The sequence below is a fragment of the Macrosteles quadrilineatus genome, unplaced genomic scaffold (assembly GCF_028750875.1).
Source record: "Macrosteles quadrilineatus isolate MER2022 unplaced genomic scaffold, UCM_ALF_1.0 Scaffold_1__1_contigs__length_201487025, whole genome shotgun sequence".
NCBI lineage: Eukaryota > Metazoa > Arthropoda > Insecta > Hemiptera > Cicadellidae > Macrosteles > Macrosteles quadrilineatus.
The window spans coordinates 133,186,329-133,208,965 of record NW_026542594.1 but is presented as its reverse complement, the minus strand read 5'-3'; the positions used below and the strand labels follow the sequence as shown (position 1 = coordinate 133,208,965).

Here is a 22,637-nt window from a genome sequence, read left to right as displayed (position 1 = left end):
CTATTTACTACATCGTCATTAGCAAAAACTGCCAGGGAGTAAACTACCTCAGCTCCGTTGTCCAGATAACTTGTGTTTAAATGTTCATCTATTGGAGCTCTCGACAGGGAGTCTGCAATGAACATTTTTTTTCCCGGTACGTGAACTAATTTAAAATTGTATCTCATCAGTTCCATCATCATTCTCTGAAGCCGTGGTGATAGACTTGCTATAGGTTTGTTTAAAAGACCAAGTAGAGGTTTGTGATCTGTCTCTATTGTGAAGTCTGTTTCATATAGGTAATAGTGGAACTTTTTACAACCATTTACTACTGCCAGAAGCTCTTTTTCAATCTGGCTGTACCTTTGCTGAGTTGCTGTTAAAGCTGAAGCGAAAGCTGACTTGTTTTTGCTCATCAGTAATCGTAGTGGTCCTGTTTTATCAGATAGATTATCAATGAACCTTCCTACATATGTAATCATTCCCAAAAATCTTTGGAGGTCATTTTTATCCCTAGGGCTCGGGTAGTCCTGAATAGCCTTCAGTTTGCATTCGGTTATTGAAATACCTTGTGGAGTAAGTTTGTGACCTAGATATTGGACACTTTCACGGCCAATCTGGCTTTTTTCTTTAGACAGCTTAAGTCCAAAATATCTTGCCTTTTCTAAGAAAGCAGCCAGTCTTTCATCATGTTCTTCTTTTGAGTTACCAAACACTAGGACGTCATCTATGTATGCACTCACTCCCTCCAATCCACAGGTTACATGGTCCATTGCTTTTTGGAAAATCTCTGGGGAACTATTCAATCCGAAAGGTAGTCTACAATAACTAAATCGGCCAAAAGGAGTAGCAATGGTGCATAACCGAGAACTATTCTCTGATAACGGTATCTGTAGAAATGCTGAAGAAGCATCCAGTACACTGAAGTATCTTGCACCATCCAACTGTGAGAAAATTTCTTGGAGCGTCGCCATTTTGTAGTGTTCCCTTTTTATATATTTATTAAGAGTTCTTGGATCAATACAAATTCTAACTTTACCATTTGGCTTCTTTGCTATTACAATCGGATGTACCCAATCAGTAGGTTCGCTTACCTCTCTTAAAATACCGTCTTTGACCATTTTATTTATCTCTTCCCTAACTGTATCATTTAAAGCTTTAGGGATAGCTCTGGCAGGAATAACTTTAGGAACTGCGGTATCTTCAAGTTTTATATCATAAACGAATGGTAATTTTCCTAGCTCATCACCAAATACATCATAAAACCTATCGTACACACTTTCACTTGGTTTAGTTATTTCATTTACTCTAGAAATGAGATTCAGTTCTTGGCATGTTTTAAGCCCTAATATGGGACAGGCATCTTCATTCACAATGTAGAATTCTGCTAAAAAATTTCTTTTAGAACCCCCCAGTGTACAATTTAGAAGGCAAGTACCTACAACTTTGATGTCATGCCCACTATAAGACTTGAGGCGTTTACCTGGAGTCGTCATGTTAGCGTCAGGAGCTATTTGTTGATAAAGCTTGTAAGGAATAACATTGACGTCGGCGCCAGTATCGAGCTTAAAAGATATGTCAACCCCATTTACGGTAATATTCTGACACCAACTATGTTTTGAGTCTACAGTGTTGACAACAATAGTTTCAATACTTAAGTCCTGACTCTCGCCACTAATTCCCACTTCATTAGGTTCAATGTCCTCATTAGATTCAATGTTATGAATGTTTTGGGCCTTACAGGCGTTTGCAAAGTGATTAAATTTCTTGCATTTTATACATTTCTTTCCCCAAGCAGGACAATTTCTGTAATTGTGAGTTTTTAAACATTTAGAGCAGACTTTAACTTGTCTTTTATTTGTAATGTTACTCGAATTTGGTAAAGTAATGTTATGAATTTTAGATCCTACATTAGTTGTTTCGTCAAGTTGTGAATCAAGTTTCATTAGTTGCACTTGTTTTTTACTCTCCTCCCTAGCCGTGCAGTAGTGAATTGCTTTATCAAGTTTCAAATCACTCGTCATCAACAACCTTTCTTTACACGCTTCATCTTTAGTCCCTATTATCAATAGATCTCTTACAAGGCTTTCTTCCTGATCCCCGAACTGACATTTTTTTGCCTGATTTTTTAGACTAGTTACAAATGACTGAACTGATTCGTCGGACTTTTGCCTGAGGTTAAAGAAAGTATACCTATTAATAACAGTGTTTACTTTAGGCTCTAAGTATTTGTCAAAACATTTAATTACAGTGTCTAAATTGTCTTTTTCCCCATCATCCAATTCAAAGGTGTTGAAAATGTCTAGGCAACCATCCCCCATTAAACATAGCAGTAAAGCAACTTTGATTTTCCCCGACTTTTTAGATTTTTCAGTTGCTTCCAGGTACAACAGAAATTTTTGCTTGAACTTAGTCCATTCATTTAATGTGTTGCTATTTAAATCAATAGCTGACGGAGGTTTTAAAAGGTCCATTATTCTATTTAAGTTTGTATATTACCTTTACCGCTGCCACCAATGATAAAGCTTCATAAATTATATTTATTTACTAGCTGTGTACCCGTTCTACGCACGGGGATCTTATAATATTCAGTTGAAACCTTCTTATATAACGAACAGCAGTTGGTTTGCATATTTTAAGATATGCTGGCCAAACTATTATACATAGCTTCATTTTATGTTGTTTTTTGTTGTTCCGGATCGGTATGACAATCAATAAAAGGTTAAATTACCTCTGTGTCTGCCGGTCGATCCTATAACGGTAGGCTTACTTTTATTTTTACTATCTGATCTCGTTTGCATGGCTCAATCACGTCCTGGTTGAAGTTCGTTCGCTACGCTCACTCACCTGTATGTTGGAGCTCGTTCGCTGCGCTCACTTTCCTTCAGGTTAGCTCGTTCGCTACGCTCACTTGCCTTCAGGTTAGCTCGTTCGCTACGCTCACTCGCCTCCAGGTTGCAAATTAGCTGTTGTCATAAATGTAAAAGAAATAATAGTGCTAGTGCTGCACCCTGTTGGTAATCCTTGTAACTTTAATGCTATTGAAAACATCACAGAACAGAACCAACTTGTTTAATTGAAACAGCTGTTAAGATTCAATAATTTCATTTCTCATAAGGTTAACATGGGCTTCCAGAAATTCCACGTCAAAAATCGACAAAAACTTGATTTTCAAGGGTTTACTGTTAAATATCTAACTGTCTCATATTCGATGAAATACGTCTAAAACCATCTCATATATGTATAGTATTTGGAAAATAAGTTTCAGGCGGGACAGTGCTATAGTTATTGAGGAGTAGTTGTAATAAAGTGCGTATTTTAGCGTTACCAAGAGAATGACAGATAGACAGACAGACAGACAGACAGACAGACAGACAGAAATTGAGATAAGGTTTGATTCGGTTTCTCTGACCTATGAAATGTAAAAATAACCAAAAAGTTCATTATTCTAAGCAATGTACAGACAAAACTCTAATTTTATTTATATAGATTGGTACTGCCCTTATGAAAAAGTTTATATATGGCCATATAAAATTTTTTTATCCGGTTATATTTGGTTTTGGACCAAATACAACCAGATATGATCATATATGGAATCCCCCAGATATGATCATATATGGAATCCTCCATATATGGAATTTTTTAATAAAAAATATATAAATAAATAAAAAAATAACAATTAAACATATTTTTACCTTAAATGGTATATACTATAAATTAAAACTATAATAAAAATTTTAAATTCAAAAATTTCAAAACAAAATTTTTAAGCATCTGACTGGGAATTGAACCCGGGACTCCGGCGTGAGAGTCTGCCCCCTTAGCCACTACACCACGATAGCTTCATATTATGTGGATGATCAAAACCCATTACGAATAAGAGAAGCTGTATTTGGTCTCGTAAAACAAGATATTTCTTAGACATTTTATGTCATTTGAAGAATGTTATTATTAATATAGCCTAACTACGTGACATTGATATTTGAGGCTGTTTGATAGCAAAGGTACAATTAATTAATTATTAATATAATATTCTCCTTATTTAGGCCTACTACACTTACAATTTTAAAATTATACGTCAGTTTTAAGATTTTGTTGCGTTATAATAAAATTGTACAATAGATGTATGTACAGGATTTTGTCATCAGGGTTCAAATCTGGATATTTTATTTCTTTACTAATAATTACTTTAAAGGAGAATTGCCTATATTATCTGCCCCCTTACTGTACCACATATCAACTCAATCAGTTAAGTAGTTTGTGCTTGGAGAGCAACAAGAAAATACACAAACTGATAAACTTTAGATTTTTAATATTATAAGAAGTGTTTGGGAGTTTGAGAGTTACATAATCCTAAAGTGGCAACAATCCCTTATAATAATTCCAGTTATTGTCAAAAACTCATTTATAGATGAGCATAAATGGAAAATTATTATTCCATATATGAGTAATTTAATTTCATACCTGGGAGTCATATATGACCATATATAGACCATAATTCCATATATGGAGGATATTTATGGCCATATATGGGCAATATTTTCATATATAAAAAACATGTATGGCCATATATGAACAATAATTTCATATGTAGAAAACATGTATGGCCATATATGGGCAATAATTTCATATATAGAAAACATGTATGGCCATATATGAACAATTATTTCATATATAGAAAACATGTATGGCCATATATGAACAATTATTTCATATATAGAAAACATGTATGGCCATATAAGAACAATTATTTCATATATCGAAAACATGTATGGCCATATATGAACAATAATTCCATATATATACTACATATATGGCCATATATGGACACCACCATATATGGATACAACCACATCTGGCCATATATGCTTCCATATATGCTCATCAAAACCCATATATGGCTTTATAAAACCATATATGGAATTTTGATATGGCCATATATGGCCAGAAATTACTTTTTTATAGGGGTGAACACTGGTTTTTAATAGAACTCACCATAAAAACTCCAAAACTAACATAAACACAACAAACAATAATAATAATAAATATTACATCATCTGATTTAAGACAGAATAAATGTCACATGTCACAGACACTAGTAGAGGTTTTTAAGCTTTTTTAGGCTCTTTTAGGTAACTTAAATTTTCTACTCGGGTTATTAACACTATCTTTGGGTACCTATAAACTACCATAGTCTGTGTTCTTATCTTTACCATTACGATGGTTTTAGCTTTTAAAATTTTAAAAACTCAAATGAATGACACTGTTATCTGACCAGAATGAACTGCAACAGGCTGTTCTTGCGCTCTGTGCGGGTTGGTTTGATCTGTTCCCACTCCTCCTCTGACACCTTCTTGGACTTGTCAAGCTCAGCCTGAGTCCCAATGTCCAGTCCCATGACCAAACTCTGCATCAGACCCTCCAAGTGACAAGCGAGGCCATTCTACCAAAGATAATCCACTCAATATACCACACTAGTTCTCCAATTAAAACTAACTTAAGTGTCTGCAATTACTTTGATTTTATGATTTTAGCTGATAAAAACCGCTGTGGGCCTAATTTTACTATCACAAAATTGTTCACAGAAGATCTGTAAAACAGGAAGGTAAAATGTTTGTGAGATTTTTCTTTCATGAAGTCTTTAGTAATAACGATAGGAATAAATACAGGCTGCACTTTCCTGTGGGTATTTTTCTTGCTTTGTGATTAGCATGTTTTGAAAGTGTAACCTGTACACTTCTGATTGCCAAAATAAATTAATCAATCAAATTTCCTTTATTTAAAAAAAAAATGTTTGGTTTGGAGCATGAAATAGTGTTACCTGTATGCTTACAGAGCAAGAAACTAAATATCTTTGGTATTCAATTTGTAATGGATTCTTTTACTGTGACAAAATAAAATTGTTAGGTTGCACAATTGTTTCTAAATACTTACTTGGCATCTGCGGTGAGATGTTGAACTGTTGTACAGAAATGCAACATTCCCACCCTCCTGAAGATGTCCGGCAAACTCATGCAAGTGGTTGGTAGAGATCTTGTGAGGAATCACAAATAACCACTGACACGTTGGTTTCATTAAATTCAGTTGTTTGATCTGGAAACAATCTTATTTAATTCTCACAGATGAATAAATTACTTCATTAAATTCTTTCTAATGATTTATATCTCATGGTTTTATGCTGGATATATATTTATTAAACTGGATGTTTTATGGCTTAAATTGCTGTTTGACCCAGACATATTTTATATTTACACAGATGAAAAAAACCTTATTATTTGGAGGTCCACGCACCAATTCACATTCCCAAGTTGAAAAATCGGCCATCTCACTTAAATTGGTTATCACTGAACACTTATAATTATTATTATCAATTGAGATGGGGATGCCACCTATAGTTGCGCTTTCAACCCAAAGATGAGTGGAGGATGAGTGTAGAATGGTATGAGACATTACAAGACCTTCCCGACAGGAAACCACTCCCCACCACCACGCCGTGCCGAATGCTTCCGCATCATACTGTCCATAGCCGAACTGTCTATCTCTATCACTGGATGCTGTCAAAACGTATCATTTGTATGTTAAATTTAATCTATCTATCTATCTTTACTTATTTAATACGCAAGCAGGTTTTTTGTGACAATTACTCCTCCGAAACTACTGAACCGATTGACATGTTTTTGGTGTCATTGTAAAGAGTGTAACGTGAAGTTGTGCAGGAAACTTTCTTTTTAGGGAAATAATTAGAGAGTGAGGCCCTGGGGCCCTTTTAAGTTTTGTATTTCTCCATAAGGATAACATGGGAGATAATTTTTATTTACAGAAACATATGTTTGTTACTTGAAAATTGTCAAAGTCTACTACATAATAATTACTGTGTATTATGACTCTTAATGTATACCTACTACATTTCAATCAAGGATTGTGTACCTTAAAGTTGACCCATAATGGATCTTACTACTTTATTTTAATGCTGGGAATAGTAAAATTTAGTGGAGAATAAGTTACCATGATTTAGAAAAATTTACTATAATAATTTATGTATTTAAATCACAAATCTTTGACATTATTAATTCACTTGAAATTAAACAGCTGATCGACAAATCAAACAAATCATCTACTTCATGTGAATAATGTTATTACACAAACATAGTTTTTTTTAACCAATAACTTGATTCTTTTTTACTTGTGGGTGTATTTTGAGTTTGCAGTTATGAAAGCACCAAGCCAAGTAACTTTTATCTAATTTTCTTTATAAACTAACAGTATTAATGAATTACTACATGAACTTGACAAGTCAGGTAATTAATTATTGTCAGTATACCAAGGGGAAGAAGAGTGGGTCCTCGAAAACAGACGAAGGCGGAGACACCCATCTAGAAAATCCAACTGAGTTTTTTTTAATATAGAGGTCAGTGGATTGCCAAGACACAGATTAGACTAATAAAAGGGGGCAGTGGTTTTATTGATGAGTAGCCTAATATTAATACATAAAAAAGGCCTCATTAATGGCACAAGGCTTCATGTGATCAGAATGGTTAACAGCTTAATAGAAAGTAAAGTCTTAACTGGAACAAGTGATTGGGGACATATTTTGATTACGAGGATAAAAATTTACCCGTCTAAAACAAACTTACATTTTAAAATGGAAAGATGCTAATTTCTGTTACCTTTGGCATTTGCAGCGCTGTTCTTACCCAGACCAATTTCAGTCATGAGCAACTATATTATATGTTGTTTTAAGCAAGGCTACATCTTTTAATAGGATAAGCATATTCGTTACGGACAACTCTGACCAGGGTAATCTTCCTGAAGGTAACTTTAAGGCTAAAATCGTAGTATTCATGGAAGTGCTTTTGTGATAAAAATATTGTTTTTTTTTGTTTTTATTTTTAAAAGTGTGTTTTCTTCAAGCAGCATTTTTATGACCCTCAAAATAAGCTACATAGGCCTATTGGTCTGATATGATAAAATGTTTTGTTAAATGTGTTATACAAATCTTTAAAACATAACAACCCTATAACCTTGCTCGCTGCCTATAACATACTAGAACTTGAACACTTATTAATTTACTAAATATAATACACATACAGTTAGAAAATGGCTGGACTGCTTCCCTTCCAATGCTTCATTAGCCTATTACTGTATTTAATTTTCGACGTCGAGTCAATATATAATACGACGAATTTGTTTTCTAAATCCATATGTTATTTTGCGGGGCATTGAGCCGCACAGGTTCACTAGTACTTATTTAATACGCAAGCAGGTCTTTTGTGACAATTACTCCTCCGAAACTACTGAACCGATTGACATGTTTTTGGTGTCATTGAAAAGAGCGTAACGTGAAGTTGTGCAGGAAACTTTCTTTTTAGGGAAATAATAAGAGAGTGAGGCCCTGGGGCCCTTTAAAGTTTTGTATTTGTCCATAAGATTAACATTGGAAACAAAAATTGTTATAAAACTCCAGCTGTTGTGAGAAAAGTGAGAAGAAGAACATATGTTAATTGTAAACAGTCAATAGGTTTTCTAATTTAACAGTTTGCTACAAACACAAACATTTACTCACTTGGTTGAAATGAAATATTTACTATTTCAATTTGGGTTGGCGTAAATATTACAATGGAAAAAAGCGAGAGAGCCTGGATAAATTGATATACCGTACTAAAAAGAAAACTGAATTAACACTGTGCTGCATTTCTTAGTAATCGTTGAAATAGGCGATTTGCAAACTAAGGAAATTTAGGAAAGTCATAGAACACCACCAAGGAGAAGAAATATAAATATATTTAAAAAAAATGTATAATCGTTATTGTTATGGACAATCTAATGCGGCTATGAGTAAGGCTATTTGTAGAAAACACTAAAAAACAAGATCAGTTTTTGAAAAATGATAAGATATTTACAAGAAATGTTGATTATATCGATCTGGTATGTACCGTACATCTTGAGTATTTCCATAATCTTTGAGTCGAATCTTTTAAAGTCATCAGAAATCATGGCTGTTATTCACTTTAAAATAACGCCTGTAATACTTAGCAATTGCTAACACTGTGCTGCATTTCTTAGTAATTATTGAAAGAGCCGATTTGCAAACTATGGAAACATAGGAATGGAGGTTTACTAATCGAAAATATAAGCGCATTGCAGTAATGTATGCATATTTTATAAAATGAACAGGCTAACTATTTAATTGTTTGTTTTAAAAGTTTAATAGACTACTCTGTGTACTGTCTTTGAAGTTTGAGATGTGCATTCTATTTGTACTTAAATCATAATAAAATATGTCTATGTCTAAGGTAAACAACATATTTTTTTGTAGAGAAAGAAACTTTCTACAGTACATAGTAATGCAGCTTGAATCCTGTAAAAATGTAATTTATATAAGGAAGAGTTAATTTTACCTCACACCCCGCTGGACAAGCAGTTATACATTTTGCTGTTTCTTCCCAGCTTTAAAATTGTGTAAACATCAATACTTACTTACTACCTATAGGAAATAAACATGTTATGTGTAGTATGGGTCTCCTGAAGAAAATGACATTATTCACAATTCCAAGAAAAATTATGTTACAGTATGAGTAATAAATTAGCAGTTTAACTACTTTTAGTCAATAGACACAAGTAATGAGCCAGATAGATGGTCAATTGTACTGTTAACTTATCTGTGCTTACATGTAGGTACTTACAACATCTAATATAACACCAATCAGATCAAAGTTCAATGCCACCAGGAAATTCGAATTTTCTTCTATTTTTGGAACTGTGCTAAGTAGGTCCACAACATTTTTTCTTCTGAAAACAGTAAAGTAAACTAAAAATTGTGTTTATTAAAATAACCATTGGTAAAAAATGTATTATTCCAGAGGATGTGAAGTATAAAGACGAATTAAAGGTCAAAATTGTTAATGAACATAAAAAAATGTTTAACTACCGGTACTTAGAAACAAATAAGCAATGTCTAAAGATACAAGATACAATATTCTTTATTTGGTCAATTGAACAATAATACAGTTATAGACCACGTCAGATTGTTAAGTTAGGCTAAATGAAATATTGCATACAGTATCAGGTACATAGTTAATAGACATTTTTGGTTGACTAGATTTAAGTAGAAACATTGAAGCTGCAAATACTATACACAAAGGAAAGGAATAAAACATAAAGATTACAAACATAAGTATTCTATCATTGGTGTTGTATTTTTAAATACTCTACCTTTCCCATTCTGTTTCAGCTGGAGCTATTCTATATACCATTACCAACAATGACTTGAACTTAGTGTCTATGGTTTCAGTTGTAAAAGCATCCACCATTGATTTAATGAGTTCCCCATCTAAAACAGATCGAACATATTAAATTTTTTCTGTCTCAGTCAGTGCCGTGATCGGGTTGCAATAAATGTTGTAGGCCTACATGAAAATGGTTTGTTTGTACGTATCAAATGTATATACAGTTTTATGTTTAAATGTAAATTTCTACAATTTGACAAGTCCAATTCGGATATTATAATGTTTTAATGTTTCTGTGTACCACTTGAAAATGCCAACATGGCGAAACATGTAGTGGATTGAAAAAGACACTATTTATTTGAACTGCAAGACGAGGTATGTTTTAATTTAGATTATATTAAATTTATTAAAGATAGGTATTGTTTAGCTGAAATATACACATCTAGTTGGTTAAAATAAAACCAATATGCAACATGTCTCAAATAAAAAAAACACAATGTCCATAGCGTAGTCAAAAACTCTCAGCCAATTCAGTTTACTATTCATTCTGTTCTAATGATTTAAGTATTCATTTCACTCGGCTATCAATTAATGATGGATGCTCTCTAACAATACGGACCGCAGCAAACCAGCAGACTAAGCAAATGAAAATTTGAATTTCGACTGTAAAATATAATACGTAGTATCCTTAAACTTGTAAGATTTATTTCATATTTAAATAACATTAGATTTAAAAAATTCTTAGGTTTTCTGCTACAGGGAGTGAAAAAAGTGGTTTTTACAGAAAGTGTCAGTAGTATAGTATAGTACGAAATAAATAAATTTTCCAAATTTGATCAAAATATAAGCAAACTAGATATTAAGAGTATGTATTGGTATCCAACCCATGGTGTGGTCACAGATGATGGCTACAGACTTCCACTCCAGGTGGTGAGCAGTGCGAACGTCCAGTAACAGCTGAGGCAGCTCAGAGCCGAGAGACACAAGAGGCATGGTGACTGCTGAGGAGGACGGCAGTCTCGGACAACTAGCCTCTGGCACACAAGATAACTGATGTCAAATGTTTAGTAGTAACAGTAAAACCTCACTAACTCGACAGTCAACAGCTGATAGGTGCACGTCTGGCAGGCTTTGTCTTACTATCAAGCAATTTATTCAGAAAATGTTTTATTAAGAGGGTTCCGCCCACCGGCTGGTTACCGCGTGAACTTGGTCTTACAAAAAGAACCTCATGGCATTATTAAAGTGTTTATCGAGTTAAAATAAACTGTAAAATATTCACAAAGATCCAAACGAAACTTAGTAATTGTTTCTTTAAGTATGAATATACATAAATTAGTCTTTTTCACATGTGATTTTTACAATAATAGTTACAAATTAATTTTCCCCATCCATTGCAAGCTCTGATGTGTTAAGAGCACAAAAAGCACACAATCATTGGAAACAAATTAGTTTTTGAATGTTGATAGCTTGTACAATAGAGGCATGTTCAATCCTGAACTATATTTCAATCCATGTAATCCGCCATCTTGAATTGAAATTCAGGCTGCCGGGTAGACCCACTTAATAGTTGAATATTCAAAATTTTTGCGAAGATTGCTTACTTAATATGTATAAATACTCATATAAGTAATACATTTATAAATTTATGTCTGTTATTTATTCATTTATTAAAACGTATTAAAAATTGCAATGTTCTGTAAAACTTGACAACCCCAAACTTGACAAACTCTGGTTTCACAAATTGTGAGTTAGTGAGGTTTTACTGTAATGATTAAAACTTAGAAGGGAACATATTTCAACTAAACACAATTTTCTGCAGAGATTTGATAGTCCAGGCAACAGAGACATTGTAGTGGAAAAAAACATGTATAACAAATATTTGGTACAGTTGTAGGGAAAGGGTCCCTAAACAACATATTAAAGGTATGTGGTGGTGGAGCTAAGGGGGCTCTTAAGATCCCTTTTGTAGGGGTTTTTTAATTACTTAAAAAACCATCAAATTTTCATATACAATACTGAATGAGCAAATTAAAGAAGATTAATTTTCTAATCGAAAAGTCATATTATTTAAATCTTAAGAAAATTTCCAGCAATTTGACACTTTAATCATACTTTAATACTTTTTGATGAAATGGCGACCACACAAAGTAGGTATTTTAAGCCAAGTATGAATGGAGATGAATGTAGGATGAGTGGTGCATACGAATTGGTCCAAAATTAAGGTGTTGGCAAGATTACAAAACCCGTATTATTTGTAACATTTTCTTAAATTACAACTTTTTTGTGTACTCACCCCCATCTTAATTTTGGACCAATTTTTGATTAAAGTGTCAAATTGCTGGATGTTTTGTCAATATTTCAAGAATATTGGTTATATTGACCTTAGGTGGATAGGCTTTGCCACATTTAGCATTTATTTTTCATATAAATTTATATGTATTTCTTTTCTTATAGAAAGAGTATTTGAATGAGATATTTATTATATCTTGTAAATGGTTGAACCGAAATAGTTACATCATATACTACTTAGTTGCTACAGCAAAGAAACTCCAACTAAATACAGATAAGACTCAATTTATCCATTGCACTCCTATGATAAATGTTCCCGGGGAATTTTCTGGCCCTGTAAAGCTTTTAGTTTTCTGACTAGACTCTAAATTAACAATGGAATGATTATGTTCTGCAGGTCTGTACTAAGTTGTCAAGAGTGATTTTTCTGTGAAGGAAGCTAAAAAATATGTTGTTACTGAGAGATACTTGATTAATGTCTACCACACATTCTTTCATAATCTCCTCCTAATGGTATTTTATTATGAAGACACTCTCCAGCATGCTCCAAAATCCTCGTTCTACAAAAGAAAGCCCTTCATATTATTACGTCGGTTGATAATCTTGTCCACAGTAGGCCAATTCTCCAGCAACTAGGTATTTACAGTGTATGGCCAGTTCATTCTTGAGTTGCTTATTTCAGATCAAAGATACAATACAATACAATATTCTTTATTGTTCATTCGTTCAAGAATTACAATAGTGTCAATACAATAGTGAATTGTACATGTTAATTTCCATAATTTTCATAAAATTCTCTATTTTGTAGAAGGGTCTTGCGATTTGCCACTTCTTCAACTCCTGGTGTAGCTTGTTGCGAGTCAGGTCTCTCAGGTAGTCAGGTAGATGGTTCCTCAGTTTGCAGCCAGTGTAGGAAGGTTTTTTTCCCAAAGAGTTGTTCGGTGAACTGGTAGGGCAAATTTGGAGCCATGACAGGTGTTGTAGTGGTGCAGGTCTTGGTTTCTTGGGGGGTTTATTTCATCCACATACTTTATGGTTTCAAGTATGTAGAGAGACACCACTGTGAGGATTCCTAGGTTTGCGAATGCTAGTCTACAAGTCTGTGGTGGGACAAGGTTGGCGAAGGCTCTTATGGCTTTCTTTTGAAGAACAAGGATTCGATTCATATTTTTTGTTTAAGTTCCTCCCCACACTGTCAAGCCATATCTAATATGCGACTCTACCAGTGCGAAGTAAGCTGTTTTGGCCACAGAGAGTCCGCCTATGTAGTTTATTCTTCTGACGACATATATTCCGGCACTGATTTTTTTGCTTAGGTGGTTGGTGTGCTCTTTCCATTTTAGTTTGTTATCAAGGATAACACTGAGAAATTTTGTGTGGTTTTCTATTGTTACATCCTCTAATTGAGGGACTATGTCTTTTTTTACTGAAATTCAGGGTTGTAGTTTGTGTGGTGTTTATTGCTAAGTCATTGTTTTTTGAGTAGAGGATGGCTTTATTTAAGATCGATTTTGAATTAAGGTAAAGGCTTTGGGCTGTGTTGTCCTTGATCAAAATGGTTGTGTCATCTGCATACATGATTGCAACAGCATTTTCACTTTCAATTTGTTTGGGGAAGTCTTGCTGTGACTTCATTTGATGAGTTTTTCAGTTCCACGACTTGTGAACGTCCCGATAGGTAGCTTTTGAACCATTCTAGCGCTGAGTTTCTTATACCGAGTCTTTCGAGTTTCTTGCATATCAGGTCGTGGCCCAGGCAGTCAAAAGCCTTACTGTGGTCAAGATGGCAGAAATGTATTGTTAATTTTCTATCTGGTCTAGGATGAACTCAATTAGGGCTATTATAGCTGAGGATGTAGATTTATTCATCCGAAAGCCATGTTGGTTGTCAGTTAAGAGTTTGTTATGATTAAGATGTGCCATTAATCTAGCCAGAGCTATTTTTTCTATGATTTAAGAGAAACTGGAGATGAGAGAGATGGGTCTGTAGTTTTGAGCATTTTCAGTTGGTCCTTTTTTATGTTTGGGGTATATTTTACTGACTTTTATGGTGGATGGGAATTTGCCTTCTTTAAATGATTTATTTATAAGATAAACCAGAGGAGACTGGAGAGATGAGTGTTCTTGGGAGCAGTGCTTTATCATCTTAGAGGAAAACTCATCTATTCCACTTGATGTTTTGGATTTTAGAGAGTTTATTATCGTTTTAACTTCTTTATAGGATGTCGAAGTTAAGGTAAGGTGTATTGGACAGACTGGTTTCTCTCTATTCAGCACTGTTTCAGGGTCTATAACGATTGCTCTGTTTTGGTCAAGGGTATTTTCTGCTATATTTGAGAAGAATGTGTTAAAATGTTCGGCCATTTCTTTTGTGTCGTTTGTGAGTTTGCCATTTATTTCTAATTCTGTAAGGGTTTTCTCTTCACATATTCCTTTCCTTTCCTTGTTTATAACTTGCCATAGTGCTTTTTGTTTGCTGTCAGCTTGTTGTACGAAGCTAGCTGTTGAGGACATTTTTAGGTTTCTTAGTTTCATGTCGTACGGTATATCCTTTTTCTATTAATCATTTCTACTTTGTCTTCATTTATATTTGTTAACTCAAACTTTTGCAGAGCTTTCAAAAAGTTCTCTTTAAGGTATTTTACTTTAGGGTCGTAATACTTATGTTTTTTGTTTGTACTCATTTTAGTTTTCTTTAATGGGCATGTATAATCCAGTGCTGTTTAGAGAATATTATGAAATTTGTTGTAGGAGGATTCAAGATTGGGTGAAGAGTAAACATGTTCCCAGTTTTGTAGATGGAGGTGAGCCTTCAGTTTGTTTAACATAACATCACATGCTACGCAAAGCGGCTTGACATTCACTCATACTCAACTAGAAGAGCGAGAGACATTGACATCCCCCTTGTAGACTAATCAGAAACTCTACATAGCATTCCTGCATCAGCTATAAAATATTACATTAGCCTTCTGGAGGAGATTAGGCAACTGGGCAAATCCAAATTGAGAAAAGTAATTCATAGAAGACTAATCGATAGACTTGTCCCTGGACGAGTATGACGGCAAAATACAAATGTAAAAGTTCCGAAGAAACCTGACGCAAAATATCTGGAAATCCAGTCAAAGATGAAGACATTAAGTTAGTATCAACTACAAATGTTTACGTGTATGTGCAAAAAAAAAGTAATCTCCAAATAAAACAATACACATACTGTATATTTTTTAATAACTATAAAATATAAATGAATTTGTAATATTTGAAATTTTAACATAAGAAAACTTATGACAGTAGGAATATTTCAGAGAGCTAATTTTAAGCCCATAAAATTTCAGCCCATGTAGTTCTAATAATTAAGATTGATTCAAAATAATTGTCTAGCTAAGTGGAGGCGTACCCCTCCATGTTTGCAGCTAATTTTCCAAATACTAAGAAAAAAGTGGCAAGTTAGATAGTAAATTTAGTTATAGTAAATTAAGTTAGTAAATTTTGATGGCCAGTTAAACGTTTTTGAATTTTGCTTTGCATCACAGAATAGTATATGACAGAGCCATCATTCCTTCACGGCGTAAATTGGTTCTCTTTTGTCGATTTCATACAGAACAAAATCACGGTATCGCCAAGACCATGAAATATACTGACTGAGGTTGCCGCATTCGTGGAAGATGATCACAGTATTAAAGTGACTGCAAGATATGGTTTACATGTGTTGTAGATCACGTGAGATGATCATTGGTCTACACTATAAAAATATTACCAATTTAGTAGCCTATAGTATCTTTAGGCGGGCCAAAAGAATGCATCTGCAGGCTGGATATGGCCTGCAGGACTTAGGTTGGAGAGCTCTGCTCTAGATAAAGCAATTGCATACTATAACATATTAAAACTGTTATAATCATTTTAGTATACAAATTTAGAAACCAAGGTGCAACCACACTGACCTACGCTACCCCTGGCAATAAACTCATCTTATCGTTGAGTACCTGTGGCTGCAATGAACAACAGCCCATCATCATCAGTCTGTCTATATAGACTCCATGTATCTTCACAGGAAAGTACACTCACAAGAGCTACTGTGTCTGTTAGGCAGAAAAGCACAATTAGTCAGGTAGCAGTAGCCTACTAAACAATATACTACCCAGTACTCGAGACAAATAGCTGCACTTATGCTGCTTGGATAAAAAGTAATGTAATGTATAACTGCCTCAGTATAAGTAGCAAATAATAGTTAACTATCAACATTAAACCAATTAAACACATAAAATACATCAAAATGTAAATTCAAATCGCTCTTAGTAGGCTAACTGAAAACTAAATACCTATACAGTAGAGTACTGCAAACTCGGTACTCGATAAACCGGCACTCCGGATAACTCGACCATCATCTAGCTTAGAAAATTAGTGATTTTTTTAGTTAAATATGTATGTACAGTACCTAACATTTGTTTATTTCATAAGGTACCAAGGATTTGTTGTACTATATCTGATGACTTAATACTGACTTGTAATATAAATAAAAATAAAAATAAACGGTATCAGCATTCTGACACATACTTTCTCCCATAAGCTTGTCAACAACCTTTATCATGGGTAAACGGTGAGAGTAAATATGATATTTTATAGTTAAAAATCACAAAAGTTGCAATTACTTTTGAACCGTAATTGTTACAGCAATGGGGTGTTGTTGTATTTATAATTTTTTGGAATTATAAGGACCATAACATTAATTTTGATCAAAAACAGCTTTTATCCAAAAATCCGATTTGTTTTATTTTATGGGTTTTTATGGGAATATAACAGTTACAATAGCTTTTGAACCGTAATTTTTCGGAAATGGGATTTGTACCATTTTGTTCAAAATTTAAAGGACTACAACATACCAAAGTTTTAAGAAAATCGGGTCATTTTCGAGAAAATCAGATTTTTTGTTATTTTATGGGGTTTTATAGAAAAATCCCCATTAAAAATCAAAATATCAAAAAAATAAAAAAGTTCAAAATTTTAAGGACCATAACATAGGTACTAAGTTAAATCAAAACGAGCTGTTTTTCTAAAATCCTATTTTTTGTTATGTTATGGGGTTTTTATGGGAAAATAACATAATTTACCATAACTTTTAACCCTCCGAGTGTCCCTTGTTTTGGCCTTAATGTCTGCCTATTTTTTGCTCATTTGCAAGGTTTTATTAAAACGGATCTGAGAAGCTTGAAAACAATGTTAATTACCTATACTGTTCTATATACCATTTTGTTTGGAAAATCATGGGCTTCAATATTATACATAAAACATAAGGAACATTTGTTTCAAAAAAATTGTTTAGGTAAAAAAAAAAAATATTTAAAAAAAATAAAAAATAAGTTCGCGCTCAATGAAATTGTATAAATTATAGGCCTATAAATATTTGAAAATAGCCACTTTGTTCTAAATTTTATGAGGATTACAAATATATAATAATCTAAGGAAGTAGATTTGCAAATAAATAAGTTATGGGCAAAAAACAGATTTCAGTACATAGCGTTTAGCTAAGAATGCATATTGCATAGCCTAACTATAGCTAGGAATCTGGCTGATAATTTACATCAATATCACTACCTACTTCTTCAGGATCATCAACCAGCCCTTCAAAATCACTTAAATCTTCTTATAATGCACCACGTATATCACTACTTTTGATTTTTAACACTAAAACAATGATAAACGTAATAAAACACATCAGTCATCGGTCCGAGGTTAACCAAGCTCTTTACAAATACGCACGTCAGCTGTCTGCTACAATATTTTCAGAACTAAAATGAAAAGCGCTTAGAGACAGACCTCCGGAGAAAGCTCTGAATCTGTCAAATAAAACGATACCTAACTCGATCCAGTTCAATCCGATTTTGTCAGTCATAGAGCTTTTGCCGTAAACAGGGTTTGTGAGTCGCTGCAGCGACACAAAACACTACACAAAGTGTGTTATATGTCGCTGCAGCGACAAATAACACTCGGAGGGCTATACCCTCATTTTTACAGAAATGGGAGACGTTGACCATTTTGTTGAGAATTTAAAGGACTATAACATACTAACTTTTCAGAAAATCGTTCGGGTCATTTTTGTGAAAATCCGATTTTTCCGTTAGGGGAGAGCGGGGCTATACCGTACACATAAGGGAGACTCGTCAACCCCGGGGGGTGGGGCTATTCCGTACAGTAGAAGGGGCTATACCGTACAGTTCAAAAATCATTTGTTTAGGTTAGTAATATAATAGCACTGCAACAAATTATTGTACAAACACTTTTTATTACTATAAAAAGGTTGTAGTTAAGAAACAGTGAATTACAATTTAAACATTTTAGAAGAAATTACATTTCAAAATTCAACCTTCATGAAAAACATGAAGTTTATGAAAAATTTATAAAATTTCACCCCAAAATTAAAAGAAAGAAGAAACAGTCCACAAATGTAGTTCTCTGCAGACTCTGCAGCACTGCAAGCTGAATGGACCCACCCTGGACATGAGCAGCACCCTGTATCAGAGCTGTAGGGTTTAGCCCCAATCTGTACCTCGTGGGAATTTATTAACATAAACTCATATTCTGTCACTTAACCAATCATCGCTAATAACCAAAAGAGAGCTTAAGGGATGTAGTTTATTATGATCTCACAGTTAATAGAATACGATAAAAGCTACTTCACTAACTTTTTATTTAGTACTGGACGAAAATTAGAAACAAGTGAGTAGAAACATGTTTTTTTTAAATACTAACTTATTTTCCTCTTGTCAAGTTCTTAATGATTTATGATGAAAATAGTCAAGTTTCCTGGTTTGGAGATATTAATGTAGGCCTACCTATGGCATTGATTGAAGAACGACCATCGGGTGTAGAAGAATGGTGCAAGTTTAATTATGTGTCTATTATTCGTTATTGTTTTCCTCACACAACCTGATAAATATTGCACACAATATTGAACCATCACAATCACAATGTTGACATATTTGTTAACTAACAACATCAGGACGACGTCTTGACTCTAATTTGACAAGTCCAACCAAACCGAGACAGTGTGACCAACAAAACACAGCAACAAGCGACCATCTTGAAGGCATGCTTTTTATTAAATGTTTATCCAGAATCATTTCCACACTTCTAACTTGTTTTCAATTACAGTACAAAAGCAAATAAGCTGCTGTTTAGTAACTGATTCAATCATTTTTTACTATTACGATTGTGTTACTGTACATCATACAGTACTATCAATATGTCACACCATTCTTAAGAATGAACAACAAACTACAACAATCCCCCGATACTGTTACATTATCGTTACATTATACTGTTACATACTAAATCAACCATCATTGATACTAAATCAATCGATTAATAATTATGATACATGCGATTTCTTAAAATGAATGAGTATAAATGTTTACAACAGCTGACTTTTACTCCCTAGGGAGTAAAAGAGCTACCTTAGACCCACAACGCATGTATTAAAACGGCTGTTTTTGCTGCGGTATGACAAAAACACTTTTCACTTTTTTTTACTCTGAATTAAGACAAGCCTGAGCCCTTTCTCTACTGATTCAATTTAAACACAACAGAAATCACTTAGTTTTTTGTTGCGAGGGATTTTGTGTGTTTTGCTGTTTATTGGTGATCTGATGACAGCTAAAGACCCGTAATCTGCATAATCCGTAAGTACGAAACTTGGACATAAGGAGATAGCAGGTAAACTTTTTTTATCTGTATAGGTAGCCTTTTTATTCGTCAACAAAAATGTATTCTACAAATATTTTAACCCTTCCCGGACGGGTGATGGATATATCCGCCTAAGTCTTTGGCGATAAAGGACAGGTGGCGGATATATCCGCTTATGGTTTTAGCGAATTTTCCTATAGGGAAGTAGCTATTACCGTAGGTCTCATGGTAAGACCTAAGCCCGGGACCGATTTACTTTTTCATTTTGATGTCCCCAGAGGCCAAAAACACCATTCGTTCAAATTTTTATATATGTATATATATATATATTTATATATATCTGTGTGTGTGTGTCCGTAAACGTGATAACTTGAGTAATTTTTGTCCGATTTTGATAAAATTTGGTTTGAAGGTGTAAGGCGGGATAAACTTGAATGAGTTCGCGAACCAGCATGATCGGACTATGGGAACGGGGGTTTATGGGGTAAAAATAGGTTTTTTCTATTTTTGACTCTAAAAACACAAAATTTCACAATTTCTTTTTAAACCATTTTGTAGAGCTTAAAAAAACAAATAATTTAGTATATTGAAGCGTTATTATGCGCCTAATTGTTACGTAGAAAATTCAAAAAAAGTTATTCTTATGGAGAATAAGTCAACTGTTGTAGTTTGCTTGTTTATGAACATATTTTGATAGATTTTGGAAAATACTTTTATTTCTTACTAAACTATTATCATTTTATAAAAAAAAAATCTTTTTTACCCTCCTTGTTGCAGCAAACCTAAGTACTTGTTAAACTAATTCTATTTAAATAGGAAATAAATGTGCTATTTTTATGGAGGCATTTTAGTGTAAATCCAATCAGGTTAATGGAAATTCGCTTAGTCTGCAGGTTTGCTGCGGCAGGGGTATTTAATGTTCCGGACGGGAAGTGGATATAACCGCCTTCTCTTCAGACAGACTTTCAGGTGCTTGAGCAGTAACTAGATGTTTCGCGGTACCAAGGCGCCACTTTCCTGCTCTCCCCATGGCTGCGCTCTCTCTCGCACTCCCCCCTCTCACCCGCGCCTGCCCCTCTCCCACGTCTCCCGCGCACCAACCCATTTCTCCTACGCTCCCCCCTCAACTTTTCGCGCTCAACACTCAGTGCCTTTATTTTTTGTTTACATATTGTTCTTTATTTATTGCCTAACGCTGTCATGGTCATATCTTCAAAGACGGGTGGCGGATATATCCGCTGCTTTCCTACTCATCCGCGGACGGGAAGCGGATACATCCGCTTAGTTAAAAACAAGTAAAAGATTATTTTGACAGTATGAAGTGTTCCATTGTGTTTATTTTATGTATACTTGTAAAACAAAACACAAATAAGGAAAACTAATTTTTATTTTTTCCTATAATTTTTTCCCGTTCTATGTCACGATCTGCCCGTACGGGAAGGGTTTAGACGAAGTAAAATAAATATGTTGTTTGTGTTTGATAATAAAAATTTAGTTATAGCATAGAAATCAACTGAACTTAGTTGGACTTACCACTTCTATGATCATAGTCTCTAAAAGGTGAGAATCTAAAGGTGACCCTTCCTTTCCACGAGTATTCCTCTTGAATGAAGTTTATGATCTCTGCTAGAACTGCTTGGGTGTCCACATAAGGTTCTAGTTTGAACCGTGGTTCATATATAACACCTGTGCATGCACATTCAATTGGAGTTGATAAAATATTATCAAGTGATGATAATACTTAATGTGATGATAATACTAATGATGATTATATGGATTTTTTAAAATTTTTATTGCAATAGTATCCAAATTGTGAAAAGGTGTTTTTATAGTTATAATTTTGTTTTTATCATTGACTCATATTTTTGGTTGTATTTATATTACAGTATTACCAAATTAATAATAGTTAATTACTAACAGAGAGTCGAAGAGAAGTATTTATAGGATATAGTGAACCAAGTAAATTTATCAAAGTCTACCACCTGAAAAATATATACAATACCTTGAAATTCCATTAAGTTTGACATTTTTTTTTTCAATTAAAGGAAATATTTTCTAATCAACTGACAAAACAAGTAAGACTTACGAGTAGAAGCATACTGTAGATTTATAAGTAATTTTTCAGTTTTCAGTTAAGTCAGTGTTAAGTGGGGCCGAGTTATTTCCAACATGGACACTTTAAAGATATAAGGGTTGGACTCCTGATTGAATTAATCTAAAATAAATTCTTAATTTACTTGTATTGCTCGTAATGAATCTGTCCCAAATTTCATTGCAACCAATTAAGTAGTATCTGGTAAATATGAACTGACATTGTAGTAATCATCCCATACACTACTGTATTTATAAATAATTTGTGTAAGAATTTAAGTGTATAATAAAAGAATCTGGATATAATGTCACTAAATTATCAAGAAGAAAAAAAAACACAGGAATAAGTTTAAATTATAACCATCATAAATA

The 22,637-nt window shown here is 33.8% G+C and overlaps 1 protein-coding gene across 1 annotated transcript in view; it reads right to left on the bottom strand.

Moving 5' to 3' along the window:
• The window catches only part of LOC129000742 (uncharacterized), a 66,707-nt gene extending 45,428 nt beyond the window's left edge, over positions 1–21,279 (bottom strand). The window contains exons 1-7 of the mRNA XM_054427726.1: positions 21,177–21,279; positions 16,478–16,573; positions 11,090–11,239; positions 10,192–10,309; positions 9,663–9,768; positions 5,914–6,072; positions 5,255–5,422 (exon numbers count right to left, since the gene is read on the bottom strand). Coding sequence (XP_054283701.1) covers positions 5,255–5,422; positions 5,914–6,072; positions 9,663–9,768; positions 10,192–10,309; positions 11,090–11,239; positions 16,478–16,573; positions 21,177–21,279 — 900 coding nt within the window. The remainder of the gene's footprint in view (positions 1–5,254; positions 5,423–5,913; positions 6,073–9,662; positions 9,769–10,191; positions 10,310–11,089; positions 11,240–16,477; positions 16,574–21,176) is intronic.
• Positions 21,280–22,637: the final 1,358 nt, after the last annotated feature.